Source organism: Sphaerodactylus townsendi, linkage group LG09 (genome assembly GCF_021028975.2).
Source record: "Sphaerodactylus townsendi isolate TG3544 linkage group LG09, MPM_Stown_v2.3, whole genome shotgun sequence".
NCBI lineage: Eukaryota > Metazoa > Chordata > Lepidosauria > Squamata > Sphaerodactylidae > Sphaerodactylus > Sphaerodactylus townsendi.
The window spans coordinates 43501196-43520921 of record NC_059433.1 but is presented as its reverse complement, the minus strand read 5'-3'; the positions used below and the strand labels follow the sequence as shown (position 1 = coordinate 43520921).

The 19726-nt window shown below is 40.5% G+C and overlaps 1 protein-coding gene across 1 annotated transcript; it reads right to left on the bottom strand.

The window, feature by feature from the left end:
- Positions 1-4312: 4312 nt before the first annotated feature.
- AKAIN1 (A-kinase anchor inhibitor 1) lies at positions 4313-15805 on the bottom strand. The gene is made up of 2 exons (XM_048507140.1): positions 15298-15805; positions 4313-6125 (listed from the first exon to the last, which is right to left on the bottom strand). Exons 1-2 carry the CDS (start codon positions 15311-15313, stop codon positions 5935-5937), a joined length of 207 nt encoding a protein of 68 aa, XP_048363097.1. The 5' UTR covers positions 15314-15805; the 3' UTR covers positions 4313-5934.
- Positions 15806-19726: the final 3921 nt, after the last annotated feature.

Below are 19726 nucleotides of genomic sequence, written 5' to 3'. Positions count from 1 at the left end.
ATAAGCTGCCAATCACATTCACACTTGAGAATCATGTAAGAATCAAAGAAATTCAGAACACTTTAGTGACAGCTATTTTTGGATGCAAAATTTCCTCTCTTTCTTTGCATTATGAAATATACAGGAGAATATGACTCTTTACCCTTTCCTAGAGTGCCTGGTATACAGTTGAGTGATGACTCATTTGAAAATTGGTGCTGTAGAACAACTTTCTGTTTCTATTATGAGTACTTAGCATGTAATCAGTTGTTCCTGAAATATGACAGAATTAAGTAGCTGTGTAGAAACCACTATTTATCCTTCTTCTGATCTTAGTCATGGAGGCAGGAGACAGAGAAGCCATTTTTATTTCACACAGCATAGACTTATTAAAGTACGACAGGCATTTAGACATGAAACCGATCCTGCTGTACAGACTGCATGCATGATGCTGGAGCTGACTCTACGACTGCACTCCTTTGTCAATCCCAATGAAATCCCAGTGATTCACTTTTGAATACTCATGAGCAGGAACAGGAGTGACATATTACAGGTGTCCCCAAAATGGTGCTCAGGGACGCCATTGGAATGCCAACACTTTTCCTGGCACCTGGTAACTGTTTATAGAAAGTGGGTGTGGCCAGGTGTGGCACTTACTCAGCAGATCTTATGACTGGACACTGCAGATCTAAATGGCTAGACAGATTAAAATGGTGTTTCAGAGGCCACTGCTGCCACTGTAACGGTTTTATTGTTTCACTCCTCTTTCCCAGCGAATTTTTCAAAATTGTCCCTCTCCATGTCTGCAGCAGTGGCGTAGGAGGTTAAGAGCTCGTGCATCTAATCTGGAGGAACCAGGTTTGATTCCCAGCTCTGCCGCCTGAGCTGTGGAGGCTTATCTGGGGAATTCAGATTAGCCTGTACACTCCCACACACGCCAGCTGGGTGACCTTGGGCTAGTCACAGTTCTTCGGAGCTCTCTCAGCCCCACCTACCTCATAGGGTGTTTGTTGTGAGGGGGGAAGGGCAAGGAGATTGTAAGCCCCTTTGAGTCTCCTGTAGGAGAGAAAGGGGGGATATAAATCCAAAACTCTTCACTCTTCTTCTTCTCTTCTCCCCTGCATTTAGGCTTCCAATGTGTGGCTGGCCCTGGCTCTGGCTCTGGTGACAGCCATCTTGTGCTTAACAGATCCTCTTGCATCATCCGTTATATTCACCATGCTGTGTCAGAATCCCACAGGCTCAAAAAGCTTTAAGAACCTTTGGCCCATGGTAATAAATGTTTAATCAAGGAGAAAATGAACACAAGGCTAACCTTAATAAGATACTTTAGATTGCAGATTCCACTATTGGCATTGATCTCTCAGTGTAATGTACTAAAGCAAGAGAGTATCATTTTCATTTTTCTCCATGTGCAAATGCTTTAAGACTAATTTGGGGGAAGATACTTCACAGTACTTCATGTACCACAATCCTCATTGAATAGGCTTGCTATAGGCTTGCTGAATCCCCAGAGATTCCTGGGGAAGTGTGACATGATGCAGCAGTTTCCCCTCCCAGACTCCCACTATTGGCCAGTAACCCTACGATTAAGGTTGCTAGATGGAATTATGTGGATTAAGAAGGGCAGAAAGTCATTTGGAAGTGACCAGTTACTCTCCAGACATTTAAAAGTAGCTCTCCATCCCTGCTGCATTGACTGATGAAATCATTTTCTTATCCCTCTCTCCAAAGACACCATATCAGAACCTCTCCTCTTTCTCTCTCATATAAAGTAGAAGGAAACACATGTACCTTTGCTCTGGATGTGACAATGACAGCACTGGCACCCTTTCCCATCCCCCCTCCTCTCTCTCCCTGCATGAGATCTTGCTCCAAACTGCCAAGCAGCCATTTGTGATTGACTGTCACGACCAAGCTACCATTTGGCGCCAGGTACATATTATGGCTCTGGAGGAAAAATGTTTTTTTCTAGAAGTGTAAAGTCTGCCCTCCCTTGTTGTAAATTACCACAGCAGCTATAGCTAAGCTTGACCTAATATCTCATCTGAGGAACAGGATGGTTGCCAAGGTCAGAAATGACACCTTGATTTTTTTTAATGTCTTGCAGCTGTTAAAGTCACAATCACTATCATTTAACAGTGGCATGTCAGACAAATATCCAATGGTTTCTTTTGTATTGTGGAAATAATACACAGTCTAAGTTATCTCTGTGCTTAACCAAGGACTGTTTCTTTATTATGTGGAAAATGCGAGGCAAAAATTGGACAAGAGCAATCCAATAACAAAACCGTAATCTTGGGGTGTCTTTGGGCCTGGAGCACCCCTGAGTTCTTCAGGTGAATGAAGCTGCAACTAGCGCCTAAAATAATTGTACATAGCAAAGGATCACAGTGTTGCCAAATTTCTGTAAAGATTCTTAAAGCTAGTAGGGCTGGCATGAAATGTTCTTCCCTAAAACATACTGTTATGGAAGTTTTTACCCATTAAAAACTCCACACAAGGAAGGCTAATAGCAAGCTAGGTTTATTATCATGTCTGCAGACATGGAGAGAGCAGCACCATGGTACCAACTCTCTGTAGTCTGTATCTCAGTACAGCTCATTTTAAGACTGAATACGCTGGGAAAGAGGAGTGAACAGACCCTTCTGACCACTTCTGGCCAATCCCGGCTGTCCACGCAGGCTCACAATCTTCACCTCTAACATGATTAGCACTATCAGCAAATACATTTTTAAAAGAATACATCATTTGACTTGGTTACATATGGGGCTACATATATTTTCTGTCCAGTAAGCATAATCAGCAAAAAGCCTAACCAGTTGGGTGAACCATCTCTATGTACTTCAGACCTCTAGGTCAGTGCTTACTGTTGCCCTTTCACTCATAAGCAATTATCTGCTGGTTCTTGCAAAATAGCAAATGCAGTGGTTTCAGCAGCACCCTGCTACTGACTTCCCGAATGTAACCGCAAGACATATTTTCAGCTATGAATATTTCTCAACTGTGGTCTTGCAACTTTATAATTTTTATATCAATACTGCTTAAAACATACCCAAGACAGCAACCGACCTCCAGGCACAGGGATATAGATATAATTAAAGTCAGACATAGTGTGAAAAGGGAAGTGGCAGGAGAAGAAGGTATTTCTGACTTTTACTGTGGGTAGAAGCAAACTTTCTTCTAGTGAGCAGAAATTTCTTACTATTGTGCTTAGCTCTTCAGAGGGATGTGGTCTGCAGAAATGGGCAGCAGGTGAGCTCTAGCAGAGATTCTGCTTGTCCAGGAGGCTTTCCTGGGGGAGGACAGGAATGGGGGGGTGGGGGGTGATTCTTTCTGATCCTCACTGCAGCTCTTTACCCTGTGGTATTTTGTCCAGGAGGCTCCTGGGACTCCCAGTATCAGCATTTCCGAGATATTAAGGGCCTCCTGGGTGGGAAGACAAACAAGGAATTATTGGTGTCTGTGAGAGGCTTTTCCATCCTATTCATAAGATAACTGCAATTGTTTCAGATAATTGCTGGGATGACTTTCCTATACATCTTCTAGGGGGCTGTGAGACACATCCAGATATTGTAAATATTTCAGACCATCTTCTTAATGTACACCCATCCACTGCTTTCAAACACATATGTACAATTCTACACCAAGAATCAAAATACAAATGCATATGGGATTCTTTAGTGGCAGTTAATTAGTTCCCAGTTTATAGTCTCACATGGTATTTGAACTGTATCACAAGCACCAGTCTCTGTTTTCTTGGACCTGAGAAAAGGTGATAGGACAGAAAGAGAAAGACTTCAGATACTTATGCATAGTACATGGCTTATGTAGACCTAGACTATTTCAAAAATATCATTGTGATTCAAATTTTTCCAACTTGGTTACCTTTCTTTTCTAAATGTACAGGTCAGAACCCTATTTTGCAGATGAAATCATGTTCTTTAATGTGGTACTCTTGTTGAATAACACACCTATAACACAACAAGGATTACACTTGCGTCTGGGAGTTATGTCTATTCTGAAGTCAAAGAGTGCAGAGGACAGAATTTTAAACAATATATATTTCTGTGTTTTGAGCATTAAAACCTAGTTGTTGTGTGTTTTCCGGGCTGTGTGGCCATGGTCTGATAGATCTTGTTCTACCAGACCACAGCCACACAGCCTGGAAAACCCACAACAACCAGTTGAATCCGGCCGTGAAAGCCTTTGACAATACATTAAAACCTAGTTTGAAACCATTTCATCTTGAATATATAAGCTCAGAGGAAAACCAAACATTCTTTAAAAATGAAGTTGTGAAATGCTAAGACATAATGAGTGAATATCAAGCTTTTGTTTGTATTTATTTATTCTGAAACATTCAAGCAGCCTTTGAGATGGTACTTTAATATATAGTTGTCTTTCAGCAGAACTGCATATAAGGATATATAACACAGCCTGGAAGGCTTTTGTGGATTAATAGAAGATACAAAGCTCAGAGTTCCCCCTTTGGATTACTTTTATTGTATATAATGAGCAAAATCTGAAGTTCATGCATTGACCTCTCATTATCTTTGTTTTCATAGCACAGAGAGTTCCTGTTTTCATGGGAAAAGAAAACACTTTATGCATGAAACTCCAATAGCACATTGGAGCTACTTGATTGAAGCCAATGATAATATTTGCAGGTGGGCAAATTAGCTGTGAATCAGCCCCACAGGAAGTTCCTACAGAGTATTCTGCAATCTGCTCACAACATCACATTCACATGTCACAAAGGTAGTTGTTTATCTTTGTTCACCTCTTAATGTCTGGGGCAGAGGCCACAGTGAATCTTCCTTACAGAAGCCTCATTCAAATCAACTGTTCATTGTGCAGGTGGATGAATGCACTAGAACTTCCGATGGTACTAGCAACTGTAAGTCTAAATGCATGTGAACAGAAATATTAACTTTGGACACAAAGATAACCAACCCAGTAAAAAGTGGAATGTACCATGTTCTTAACTCTGACTGAAAGACATGGAAAGGAAGAACTGCTTTGCTAAATGAGCAACTGAATTGTGAATTGCACTAGTGGATGTAACAATATTCACGAACGCAGATGACTTTAAAGGGGATTAAACAAATTCATGAAGAAAGATACATCAATGGCTACTAGTCAGGGTGACTAAAGGGAACCTCCATTTGTAAAGGCACTGGCAGCAAACCTCTGAATGCCAGTGTTAGGAAGGATCAAGTGGATTCTGTGGCCTCTGTGCCCCATTGGCCTTACAGGGCATGTGGTTGGCCACCAAAACAATATGCTGGACTAGATGGACCACTAGTTTTATCCAGCAGGAAATAGATCATGCTCTTAATTTAGGTTTCATTCAGTATAGTGGGACTTGGTGGCACCAAACTTTCTTTTGTTTATTCAATTCACATCTTGAAGAGCTGGTTAAAAGAGCAAGAGGTGAAATCAGTGAGTTAAAGCATAATGGATTAAATCCAGCTCATTCGCAGCTAGTTCTAATCCCTATTGTATTGCTGCCTTCCCCCCACCCCCCACCCCACTTTGAGGAATCTGAAAGTACATCTTCCAATTGTGTGTGTCATTAGTATGGTGGATTCCTAGGAAGCTGGAATTTCAGCAAAGATTGCTATCCAAACAGACACCGATGATGTACAGGAAAATACAAGAATGTGTTCTAAATCTTGAACTGTACTCTACAAAAGGTTTGAATCTGACATAATTTCAGTAGCCACAGCATTGTTTTGTTACATGTTAAGAGGCACTGCATAAATATTTGTTACATGGCCTAATGCACTTAAAACCCTATTTCTCAGCTGCGGCATATTGCAATTGTATACATGTATCACTATGTGCTGATTACACTTTGGTTTGTTTTTCTGTAGTAGTGCTGTGCTGGTGAGACAGCGGATACTAAGAAGGCAGCAGACCAGATGATCCAAGAGCAGCCTTGGTGACCTTTTACTTCTTTTCATGCTTCTTGGTTAACTCCCCTCTTTCGAGCTGTAGGTTGACACTGCTGTTTGTTCCCTTGGCCTTTTGCTGGTTCTCCTGGGAGAGCTGTTGTACGGCCTGCTGAATGGCAGTATGCACTATCTGTTTGCTGGCATTCTGAAGCTTTGCATCTTCATATTCATTTCCAGGTTTATCCCCTGCTAGAAAAGAGAAGGAGAGTAATTGAATTCAAAACAGACTTCATACTTCAATCGAGATCTTAGGCTCTTCCCTTTGAAAGCTAAGAGCAATTTGCTTTGTGGAAGGAGGTGTCAATCCTAAATTCTAAATCACAAATCCTAATCCATTCCAACTCTAAACAGAGATGCACTCTCCATTAAAAGGATGTAAGTCTATATAGGATTGGACTATTAGAAAAGATGGACTGTCTATTAAGTCTGAAGTGTGTCCAGCCTTCATCAAGAAGGATAGAACCCTGATGATTAATGCATTCCTTTCCTATGTAGCTTTAAAATATTTATCCTATTCTTCAAAGCTGAGTTTAGTACTTCTGACTGTACTTCTGACTGTACTAGTCAGATATATTCAAACTGTTTCATATTCCTCACTGGGGGTTCAGTAAGAGTTGGATGTATCTCCAGTGGTGGGATTCAAGCAATTTAACAACTGGTTCCGGTGGTGGGATTCAAATAATTTAACAACTGGTTGTTTACAAGCACCATTTTAACAACCGATTCTGCCAAAGTGGTGGTGCGAACCTGCTGAATCCCACCCTTTTTCTACATAAGACTGCACTGAATCAAAGCAGCACATCATTCTGTTGTCCAGTACTGGCCAACCAGATATAGCAGGTGTGCTCAAAGGTTGTCCTTTCCTCCCTACTAAAATGAAGCCTAACATGTTTCATGGGAATAAAGGTGTATTCTTCAACTGTTTTCTGTACCTGTCAACTCATTCACTCCTTCCCTCTATTGTCTCCTTTTTGTCTTTCGTACTGTGTAAAATTCCACAGACACTGATATAGCTGTATAATAGAAAATAAAAGCAAACCTGGTGTTGAAATATATACCTCATCAAGTTTTGGGCAAAAGTACTGAATATACTCGTGTATAAGTCGACCCGCATATAAGTCGAGGCACCTAATTTTACCACAAAAAACTGGGAAAATGTATTGACTCGTGTATAAGTCTAGGGTGGGAAATGCAGCAGCTACTGGTAAATTTCAAAAATAAAAATAGATACCAATAAAAATGTTTTTAAATATTTATTTCAAAGAAAAACAGTATGGTATCAACAATAACTTTAAAAGTTCTGAAGTGGAATATATAACTCTCACAGATAGTATCTCTTCAGAGTTTCATAGGGAAGATGCTCAACAAGATCCCCCTTTTAAAAAGTCCCTACAGGTTCTCCTTCAACCCGGATAGCGTATCATTACTCAGTGAAGATGCTTGCGTGACAATGGCAGCCGCTGTCCCAAAGCAAGTCTTTTTTGCAGGTCTGCAAGCTCAGCTGGACAAAAGTTCCACCTGCTTTCCAAAAACACTGGGTGGGGGCCAAGAAAGGTGCTGGCAGTGGCTGCACCCCAGGGCACCCTGTGTCTGGGGGGGATTCCTGCCACCATGGGCTCCAATGGTGCGGATTTCCCAATGAGTATGACTCCCTAGCATTCACGGAGCTTCCTGGCCTGAACAAAAATTCTGTAACCTATAAATTTAATATTCACACCTATTCACTGAATATTCACTGTGAATGAAGCTACTGGCCACCTGTAGTGCAGCGAAGCAACAGCCCAAGGCTTACCTGGGAGCTGCCTTTGTGTCCACATAGCAGGGAGCATTTGTACTAACTTCTTAAGAACAAATTTTGAATTAATCAGATACATAGTTTAGGTGAAAAAACCAAACATGGATAAAACTTTTATTTCCAAACTATACTGCCAAAACCCAAATGGAGTACAGAAATATGTTTTTAATGTACAAAGGCTTTGAGAATAAGGTTCTTGAATTTGTTATGATTTCCATGCTCAGCTGCATGTGTAGCCCCATTGATATTTACACCAATTGTTAACATCGCTACATTAGGTTACCCCTCTCTCATTTGTTTCCATTGTATTATTTTGGTGCAAATCTGCTTCTCTTGTTTTACATGTCTAAGAGATTAGGCTTCTTAAGAATGCTTAATCTAGAGCAGTACGCTGACAATGCTTGCAGATTCAAAGGAAAAAGAAATCAAAAGATGATGAGAACTAATCTGCATGGTTATGTTTATCATTTTGTTCTGTAAATAGCACAAGTGGGAATATATTATATGAGTTAATGTTATGTCACAGGATATAAATATGAATGTTTCCTGCCCTGACTAGGGTGGGTAATGAAGACAAAGATGTGAGGACAAAGCATAGATAGCTGATATTCTCTGCTCTGCCTAAGAGCTGATCAACTTTAGAATTCAAAACTTGATGTAGGAATGGATTGTATATTTTTTTCAAAAATAAAAACCTAAGCAGTCTCTGCCAACTCACCAGGGATGGTAGCAGATAGTTAGCATGGGGCGGGGGGAGGGGGGACTCAGGAGAGTGAAGAGGGTTAATTTTAGCACATTAATACATTTAAGACAAAAAAGTATTTGTTTATACTACACTATTAATCTATGGAATTCATTGCAACAAAAAGTAGTAAGGGACACTAATATAAATGATGTTTTAAAAGACACCTATGATAAAAGCATCTATCATTGGCTACTTAGTAATCTCTACATAATATCATGTATGCTTGATACTATATATTCCGTACTAGAGTTATAAAAGCCTGCCATATATTAAATTATGCCTGTGATCCAAAACCAAGTTACTTGAACCTAGACCACCAAAAACATTACTAACAGATTAAATGAATTAAGAGCAACCCAATGTACAGTGTGTATAAGGAGGAAAGATGCAACCGACTTCCCTATGTGCAAGAATTTGGTTTGTTGAAGGCCGTAAACTCAGCCCTAGTCCTAAACCTGGTCACTGGGCAATTTACTAGAATAACATCACTGTAGCATTAATATCTTACATTGTCTCAGCAGAGAAAAGAACTACCAAATTAAAGGTGAGAACATCTGGGTCCACAACAATATCGTCCACACCCACCAATCACAGACAGCACCTGCTATGCTAGCCACACCTACCAATCGCATAGCAACAACACCTGCCTTGCTAGCCATGCATGGAAGTAGCCAGCTAATACATGGTAATGCTTGTGGCATGCCTCCATACTGCCATCATGTCTCCCAATGGAAAGAATGCAAGAAACACAGCATGCACTGTGGATCATGGTATCTCTAACAGGAGCAGTGGGACTGCCACAGGGATGTCCATGGGGGTATATGTGGTTACTCTCCTGTGAACACATTCCCTTTTAACAGACAGCCACATGGGGAAGACAATCAATCATATCACTCAGATACTTCCACGGATTACTTTGCAGAGGAAACTCTCATAAAAAGAATACAGCCTGTTTCTGGTGAGGGTTCAGATTGCAGTGTGGAGGTGGGGAGGAGTAATACCCTGAGACTCAACTTTTTGCCAGACAAAGGGGACACAGTCAGAAACAGGAGAACACATTATTGCATATGCACAGAAGGCATGACTGCCATCTCCCCAGCACTGATGTAGAACCATATGGTAAGCTGAGAATAGCAATAAAATAATAAATAATAATAATAAACGGATAACCTTTTAGCCAGCACAAGCCAAACAGCAGAAAAATGGAAGGAAGAGATAGGACTCAAACCCACACTTCACACACTCAAAGCATTCCTATAACTACATACTTCACTGGGCAGCATGAATAGGGTGCCTTCAGACATGCTTACTAATGCACTTTCAATCCACTTTAGCAACCATTTGCAAGTGGGTTTTGCTGTTTCACACAGTAAAATCCAGTTGGAATGTGCACTGAAAATTAATTGAAAGTGTTCCAAGGTGCTTGATGGGATATTTGGAATTCTCCATTGGCCTCAGTGTCAAAACCAGCCATATAAGCACTGTAGAAAAAGGCACAGTGCTGAAGATGGGCTGCTCAGGGTGATTCATTGAGTCAGACTGCATAATTTTGATTATCACCTCATATAGGCATCCATCAATTACATTCAGGAAGTTAGATAGAGTTGTCTACCCTTACACATCCCAGCAACCCATGCTCCCCATCTTTCTTCCCCATCAGGTAGCCTGCATGTTATATCATGCAGCACCAATCACCGCAGGCATTGTGAACCCAGAGGAGAGTGCCTTTCCCCCTTGCTGGAACACTATAGAACTGACAGTGAAGACAGGTGACAATCTTTTAACCCCCTTCTCGCCAAGTCTGAGTCCCATGCTGAAGATAGCTGTTTAATCTGTGGATGGGCATAGATTTCCCCTCTCACTGAGAAACCGAATAAAACAGAGGCAGCTCTGAAACAATCCAAACATATATTGAACAGCATCAAGAAGGGGATCTCGAATGCAAATCAGATGAATGGAGTGTACAAAGCTCTTGATCTCGCAAGGATCCTGTGCCTTTGAAAGCTGTACCCAGATATCTAAATCACAGGTAGAATCACTGCTGCTATACGCGGAACAGCCATTGCCTGGGTACTTTGGAAAGTTCCCACCCCCTTCCCTTTTTTAGTCAGCATGCTTTAAGATGTATCAGCTGGTGGAGATTGTATAATTGGTGAGCCAGTAGTTACCCACCCTTGCAGGGAGTTGCATGGAACTCTGACTGCAGTTTCTGTTCATGTTGCTCATGGGATTTGCTTCCTGTAAAGCAAAATCTTGCATGAGTATTTGACCAGCACTAGGAATGGGTGGGATGGCTGGTAAATCACTCAGAAAAGCAATTGTGCTCCCTGTTTCCACCACTTGCATGGAGGTTTACTCTGACATCATGCCAATGTTATAGTGATATTCTGCCATAAAGGGAAGGGTGTGTGTGTGCTTTCTGCACTGAATACTTATTTATGCTCCCTGTCTAAATGATGCTACTAGTAACTGCTGAGAAAAGTTGCATGAATATACAGTAGGCACACCACTGAGGGCGGAGGGCATTTGAAGCAACCCATGCTTCAGCTAAAAGATCCCCCAGCTTTCTTGACTTGTGGGGTGCATTATCCTTGCATCCCCAGTTGGAGGAGTGGAGGAGTCAATGTTTGTGTTCTGATACCTGCAAGTGTCTGAGCAGAGCAGAATTAGCACTATGCAGTTACAGAGCTTGTTTCCCTTTTTTTATTTGTACAAAGCACTGTTTCTATGTGTGTGCACCCTGCCTCTACAGTTCCTACCACCAATTTCCGGCCATATTAGCTCTAAGTGACTGTGACTCGAAGCCACAAAGATATAGTCCCATGGCTTGTGCTCTGTCATCTGATGTATGAGTGTCCTGGATGGGTTTATATAGTACTTGGAAAAGCTGAGCTCACCTGCCATCAGTATCCTAAGCTACACAGTGACTGTCCAGAATACAGAGAGAATTTGTTCTTCACTCCCACTGGAAGCATTTATACTTACCGTCTGCACAATACTTGCATTTCTCCAGAAACACTGCAGTATGTCAGGGTACATCTTTGTTGCTACGCTAAGTTGTTTTCATATTGCCATGAAGTTGTATTGTTAAGTACCCATCCCCTCAAAAATTAAACTGAACCATGATGGAAGAAAAAAACACAGATAAAGACACTTTTCTTCCTCAGTGCTGTCCTCAACTATTCATGTCATAAATGAGTTTATACACCAGCATTCTTCTACTAAATTGGCATGGCACAACAATGCAAGTGAATTATTTGATCAGATAAAATATAGTTTAATTCCATGAATCATTCAATGCACCTGCTGAATACTGGTAGGAAAGTATTGGCTTTCAAAAAAAAAATGGGACAGAGCAGGATAACATAGGTTAACTGATAGTCCATATACAATGTATTGTCAAAGGATTTCAGTCAGAATCACTGGGGGTTTCTGGGGTTTCTGGGCTATATGGCCATGTTATAGTAGCATTTTCTCCTGACGTTTCACCTGCATCTGTGGCTGGCATCTTCAGAGGATCTCTAAAAGTGGCTTACAAACTGTTTTCCTTCCTCTCCCCACAACAGACACCTTGTGAGGGAGGCTGGGCCAAGAGAATTCTGTAAGAGCTGTGACTAGCCCAGCTGGCTTAATGTAGAACAGCAGGGAAACGGACCGGTTTAGATGGTGCCTGTTGCTAAGATTTTTGACTTGTCAAGTGTACCTTATGTTTGATTTCAAATTTCATATATTTGGTATTCATTATACTCGGTATTCATTATACATTGGACACCATGACACCTTTCCACTAAGCTGGATCCAATGGTTACTCTGCTATGTCTTCCTTTCACAGATAAAGAATATTGCCCCTTCTTTTTTTTTTGTTTTCCCTCTTCTTTTTCTGTTTCTTTGAAATAAATATTTCAAAAAGAAAATGACAAAACATTCTTCCAGCAAAAACAAGCTGAAAGACAATGATTACATTAAACAAGCAATATCAGTAATCTAAGAATGTAAAAAGGTTGCTCTTTCTCACACAAAAGTAACAAACTGAACATTTTGATCACCTTCCCAACCTTTGAAGATAATGTTGTCTTTATTGTACTTACAGTCTCTTGCTGTAGTTCTCAAGTCCCATGTGTTTACCTCAGAAGCAAGCTTTTAATAATGATGTAGAATATCTGGCCTGTCAGATAATATGCAATTGGGAAAGGGGTAGTTACTCTTGAGAGTAGTGTAGAAAGCAGAGCTATTACACTCCACTCAATTTAAGACTCAGGCAATGTGTTTGGAAATATTCAGTATGCTAGTCTCAGCTTTTGTTGGTATTTCAGTTTTTGAAATTTCTACTTCTTCATCTTGTTTAGTTGGGAAAAGTCCAATTGATTTCTGTTGAATTCTCTTTTGCCTCTCAGCCAAAACTGAATGGTTTTATCACATACTGTCTCAAAGTGCTGTAAGAATTTCACAGTTTTCCTAGTCTAGAGTACATGAATTGTTTTTTCTAAAGTAGTCACTTTAACAAAACTCCTATAGATTGTGTTTATTTACTTCAATTATAACCCACTTTTCTCCCCGATCAGGATTCAAAACAGTTTAAATCATTCCCTTTTCCTTCATTTTATCCTCACAACAACCCTGTGAGGAAGGTTAAGTGTGGCTGTGACTGGCCTGAGGTTGCCCAGCAAACTTCCATGGCAAGTGCAGATTCAAACCTCTGCCTCTGAGTTCTCAGTCTGACACACTAACTGGTACCATGAGAGGAGTTTTGTTTGCAGAATGGAACCTTCTCGGTCCCCCCTCTAGCTACATCCCACTGAACCTCTTAAAGTATATCTTGTGGGGGGAGGGGCTTCTATATGCCATGTGGGGTGATGTATTGTTCTTGTTCATGGTGGTGATGGTGGTGTGTGTATGTATGAAAATCACTTCCCCATCCATTGAAGACAGAAGTGATCTGTTTGATCAGATATACAGCAATGCCAACCTGGCAACCAATAAAACAGCAAGTTTGGGAAATATCTCCTGGGCCCCTTCCGCACATGCGAAATAATGCATTTTCAAACCACTTTCACAACTGTTTGCAAGTGGATTTTGCGATTCCGCACAGCTTCAAAGAGCACTGAAAGCAGTTTGAAAGTGCATTATTCTGCATGTGCGGAATGAGCCCTGGGTTCACCAAATCTGCAAATGATAGCCTAACCCCAAATATTGAAGATATACTAGACATTTTAAAATATTCTTTATTAATTTTCTTCTTTGAATGTGACAGTTTAGTGATCCTTTCACACAGAAAGGCCTGGGTTGAACCCAACACTTCCCGGTATAAAACTGCAAGCAGGAAGTGCTGGAAAGGACTTCCCTTGTCTTAAACACTGAAGAGACACTTTCAGTCAGAGCAGATCATGCTGAGTAAGAACAGTGTTGTGAATCTGTGTCAATGCAAGACACTTCATGTGGCTAGACTGCAGCCACAAATCTTGAAGTTAAAACAGACCGTTGCTTGTTTTCTTTTTCATTGGTTACGCCCCCAGGTTTGGGCAGATATTTCAATGCTATTTTGTTTTCAAAAATTCTCAAAGTATTTATTTAGCTTGTAAGTGTGTGTGTCAATGTCTATATAAACCCCCGCCAGCGAGCTTTGAAACCCTGCAGATTAGCATATTCAACAAGCCAGATATGGGGATTATACAACCTTGCAGCTGGAATTTTTTTAATGGGCTATAGTAAATAAATTCCACAGCTCCATAAACAAAAACGTTTTCAATCATAAAAACTGATTTTGTTATTTTTACTGTTTCTTTGAAAAAGAAATTCTATATAAAGGTTACATACCTAGCACTTTTCTATCTTTTTAATACATTTTTGATCTTACGCCTCTTCCAGCCTTGGATAAATGGTGGGACTTGATTGGTTAAAACATCCCTTGTCTCATCCTGTAACTATTTTGTTACTTGGGCAATAATCCTAAAAACCATTCTTCAGATTAGTGACCTGAAGATTGTGACCATAAAAGGAGAGGGGAGGAGCTGAGGGGGGTGTAATCAAATTTCTGAATGCAGATTTAAAAGTTTGACAGGGAATTTTTAAAAAGTCTCTTTGGGACTATCTGCTGATAAAGTTTCTCCTCTTGTAATATGATTTAGATCGAAAGTCTAAGAATGCTTGCTTGTGAGTGAGCAATCTCTGAACGAACATGCTTAGTAGTATTCTGAATGAAGAATTTCAAATTAAGAATAGTTAGATTCAAGTCCAGTAGAACCTTAGAGACCAACAGAATTTTTGGGAATAAAATGCTACACGGTTCTAATCTAACTGCTCTACTGCAGACCAGCACAGCTCCCCTCTGAAACTAAATTAAGAAGAGGTCAGAGTTAGAGATGTTGACCCAGGTTCTTTTTGCTGGTAAAATGTGACCTTATGATTTCACACAACACCTGAAACTCAGGCATGCTACACACTTTCACACAAGCACACACACACAACACCAGTGTTCTGCTTAATAAACAGTTATCAGACTGCTTCAACTGGAACATCCTTCTACCCCACAGCTTTAGTTCAGAGCCACTGAGATGCAGAGCTTCCTTTAGCTAAAAACAGACTGAATCTACAGTAATTCCCGGCAGCTGTTCCTCTGCAACGTTTCCACCCTCAAGCCCGCTCATCTATCCCAGTTGGAACAGGACAGCAACAAACATTGGCAGCATTGGGTTAGAAGCATGCACGCCTGAGTGGAAGGGACTGCTCCACCTCTGCTTCCCAAGGAGAGCAGAATAAGGCCCACCTGCAATGATCTAAGATAAAGAGAATAAATAGGTATAGGTATTTATAAACCTTACCTGGAGCAAACACCATGGTCTTCTCCTGCCAGTGGAACAATGTACTGAGGGGATATACGGAAATACGTGGAAGAGACAGACAGAGGCGGGCAGGCGAGCGAATAGAAGAAAGGCGTGTGTTTTGCAGGAACTGCCCGGAGAAGTAGCACCTTGGACAGCTCCCGGTCCAGGACAGCGCTAGAGGATGCTTCCTCAATGGTTACCTCCACAATGCACCGCTCTGCGAAGGAGGGGGAAGAAAAGGGAGCCCGGGACTCATCTCTCATTTCTTTCCCTGCTACACACACACGGCAGTGCTGGACTCTGCAGTAGCAGCAGCAGCAGGAGGGGAGGGAAGGAAGGAAAGGTAATCTAGAGACTCTCGGCAGGAGGATCTACTAATTGTTCCTAATTAACTCTCGTCAACGTCTACGCTGGATGCAGCTGACATTTGCGGGGTACTTGTGAAGGTTGACCTTAAAGCCATTTATAGAAAGGTTCTGATTCTGTAGAATTTTTCAGGACATTTCAGCTGCTTGTTATGATTGTTTAAAAAGCACCGTTTCAAGATAAGGCAATTGGGAAAGCAGTCGCATATACCGCCAAATGGCAGTGAGGGGGAGATAAAGAAATACATTTACTAATGCCTTTTTAAATAAACCCGTCACCCTTTTATTGTTGGCTTATCCTGAATTAATATAATAGCTGAGGGAGAGGTTTCTGCTACTGGGTGTGTATGTGGGTGTGCGGGTGAGAGAAACTACATTGTGGATTTCTCCTGCATTATTATGCAAACCCCAACTCCAGCATTTTGGTTTGGTCCATTGAATTTGGAATGAAAACAAGTTTTGCAGACACAAACTTCCTTGCTGTAGTGTATCTTTGCTTAATAAATGAATTTAACTGTTTAAAGGTATCAAAGTTATTCAAGTTAAAGCAATATTCTAATGAATAACCATCCTTGTGATCACACTCTTTCAAATGCACTGATTTCTTATTCATTTCAAAATAGGTTAAGTGAAGTACAACCCTGCCAATCAGGCACTTTCATCTCATCAATTTGAATGAGAGGCATTTAAGCACATACTTAAGTCTCCCATTAGAATCAAATGGTCAACAAAATAGGCTGCAAAAGTTCCTAAAGGTGCAAAGCCTTTTTGAACTCAGTAAAATTCAAATCCACCGAAAGTAGGTCTACCAATGGCTATTGGCCAATGTGAATAAATGAGATGCTCCTAATGAATAACCTTGTGGGAGGTAACAATAGTGTTTGTGAGTGGGGAATAACTCTGTTTTGCTTGTGAGGCCTTCCAGGGCATCAGGTTGGCAAGTGTGTGAAACAGGATGCTGGTCTGAATTGATATGATAGGCCCATTATAGGCCCATTGCTTAGTTTCATTCTCATTTTTTCAAAATATTTTAATACATCATTGCAACTGTTATCCTAAACTTGTACTCTCAGTTCATCTTACTTTATTTCTAGCTTGTAGGTGTCCCACCACCCCATACTATATTCTCAGTGATTTCACCATCTATCGACCCTCTGTGTTCTTGGGTTTTGTTGTTGACGTATAGAATACATATGGCTTCTTAGAAAAATTCTGATGCTGATACCTGATTTATTGTGAAACAAAACATGCTCCTTTAAGATATTCTGAAGATTTGAGTACAGCATGGAATGGAAATCTCTGAAGGGCACAGGTCTCAAAATGAGAAACCAGGGATCTTAGCACCATGTGGTTTATTTATAGAAAGGTGACATTAACATTCAGAAATGATGCCAGTCAAGTTGTTTCAATTTTGTTTTAGGATTTCTGGCTCATGCTCAATATTTATTTTTAAAATGGGTACAAGATCAATATTTTCTAAAAGTGGATGCATATTAAATGAAACTCAAGATTAGATTATATTGGCACATTTATAATTGACAGTTGTACAGCAAATAAAATACAATGGTAGGAAAAATAAATGACTACTAGCAGAAAGAACTGAAAATGCACCATTTGCAAGGGTGTTATTCAGCTAAGAAATTGCATCAGGTTCCATCCTGTTCATTCAGAATTAGTACTTTTTGAAGATACTAGAACTGGAAACACAGAAAACAGGATGTCAGCTGCTACTTATACAACATTCTCAACTACTTTAGCCATTGAAACTGGGGGAAAATAAGCCACAATGACAGCTAAAATGTGTGTGTTTTTCTCCTTTGAATATGAAGCATGAGCACTTGGCCTCCATCAATTTAGGAATAAATATAAGAGTTAGATCCTTGGTCAGCAACTATCTTGGTAGAAAACCACTTAAAGAAAAGATGAGGAGGTACAGGTTCAACCCCCACTTTTGCTTTTCAAAATGAGCATAAACCTGCTATATTAATTTATAGCTGATTTGTACTGTTGTTACTATTTTAAATGTTTATTGCTGCATCCTTGATAGCAAGGCACCATTGCTCAGTGTTCCACCCTGCACTACATACCATGAATCTGAACCATTCCTTTCCTGTATAGCTTTGCAAGAAAAATGACCAGAGACACTTAAAAAAAGAAAGTTGGAAATTCAGAGATTATGGCAATAGATCGTGAGGACATCACTGTGCACTTTCACAGTAGCAATTTCTAATTTTTTATTTTAAAAATCCTCAAAAAACTTCCAGGTAGCATGAAAAGATATGGAAAATGGTAATAAACACTAACTGTACTGTACTGCGCTGTTAGGAAGGAATACAGCGAGCAACTTTGAACAGGTCAACCAGCAGGAGAATCAGCCACTGAAAACTCAACTTGCTCTTTAAGAATGGTGAATAGGACAGGAGTTGAACTAGTGGATGCACCCCTATTAATTCCTGTACTCTTTTTCACTGTGAATGCCAACAAAGAGCAAAATGCCTCTACTCAGGGATTAACTTTGTCTGACTTACTGACATATAATGTAGACTTGCTGACATATAATGTAGGGAAACAGATATGCATGAGAACATAAGAACATAAGAACAAGCCAGCTGGATCAGACCAGAGTCCATCTAGTCCAGCTCTCTGCTGGACTAGTCCAGCACTAGTCTCATCTAGTCCAGCTCTCTGGTGGACTAGTCCAGCTCTCTGCATGGCCTCAATTGTTAAACACTCAATCCCATCACTCTTGATGTGGGCCATGCATGCAAGAGGGGAAAGAAAGTGACTTTATCGGATTCCTCTTCATCACTGCAATGCCCCATCCATCCTGTGGAGAATTTTGTTTTTGAGGTTCTCCTCATCATCGAGGAGTTTCTGGACAAACAGCAGGCAGCTTTGTAGAAGTTGGGGGTTGGAGGTGATGCCAACTACTCCAATGTAACTCTTCCAATGGATTCAACCCAGAATAGGATTTAGGGTTCTGGCAAAAGATTTAAATTAAGCAGAAGGCAAGATAGATAGCAATTTGAACAGGCAGTAGACTAAGTTTTTAAGAGTAGAAACAGAAACATTCGCTATATGTTTGCTACTTTCTTTGAACTCCACACCTTCATGAACCTCTGGAAAAAGGCACCATCTTAAAAAAAAAACATCTATACCAAGACCACTACAAGCATACAACAAAGCATAAATCAAAATGATCATATTTTGTTGCATATATTAAAGGGTACTGACTTCACCACTTGTAAATTTCATTTGGAACCTAGATCTTTCCAGTTTTTCTGCTGGTGCAAGGGGTGGGTGGGTGAGAATCTTGCTGGATTTGTCTCTTCACTGCAGCCCTATCAAGTCTGACATTTTGTCCACATAGGTCCCACAATCCCAGGGCTTGTCTGTGAATCCAGTGCAAAAGTAGATAGGAGCTGATGTTTACAGTATAATTCTAGCCAGTTACAAGTCAGGGACCTGCAATGAATTTCTTCTGCTCCCCTCCTTTTCCTAAGGCCCAAACCAGTTATGTGTAACACATGATTACCCCAGGGAACCACCAGCGTAGTTCCAATCCAAATTGAAATCCAGCTTCAGAACTGAGTTCCAACAACAAAAAAAGAACTGAGTTCCAACAAGAAATTGTACCATTTCCATGGTAATCATGTATTAAGCATAACACTTAGTGTGGGCCTGATACTCAGCTGCTCTCAGAATTTCATGCTTTTTGAAGTGAGTGCTTATCACCCTATTTATCTGAGCATAATGGGCTTTCTTCTTTTTTTTAATTTATAAAATTATACTTGTTACATCTGAAGTGAGCCCTAAATTTGTAGAAACTCATACTTTTCTCATTTCACTTTTATTATCATAACAGAAAATCCTTATTATACTGAGAGGATGAGAATGCATGAGGAATCATGGGGACAATAATGAATGTAGAAACGTAGCCCACCCCTTAAAATCTCCAAGATTCTGTTTCAGGGATTTGAGCAGCCTGACTCGCCCCTCCCCTTTTAACCGATGCTCTGCTTCTCTGAATTTTGTGTTTGTTTTAAAGCAAAGTTCTCATC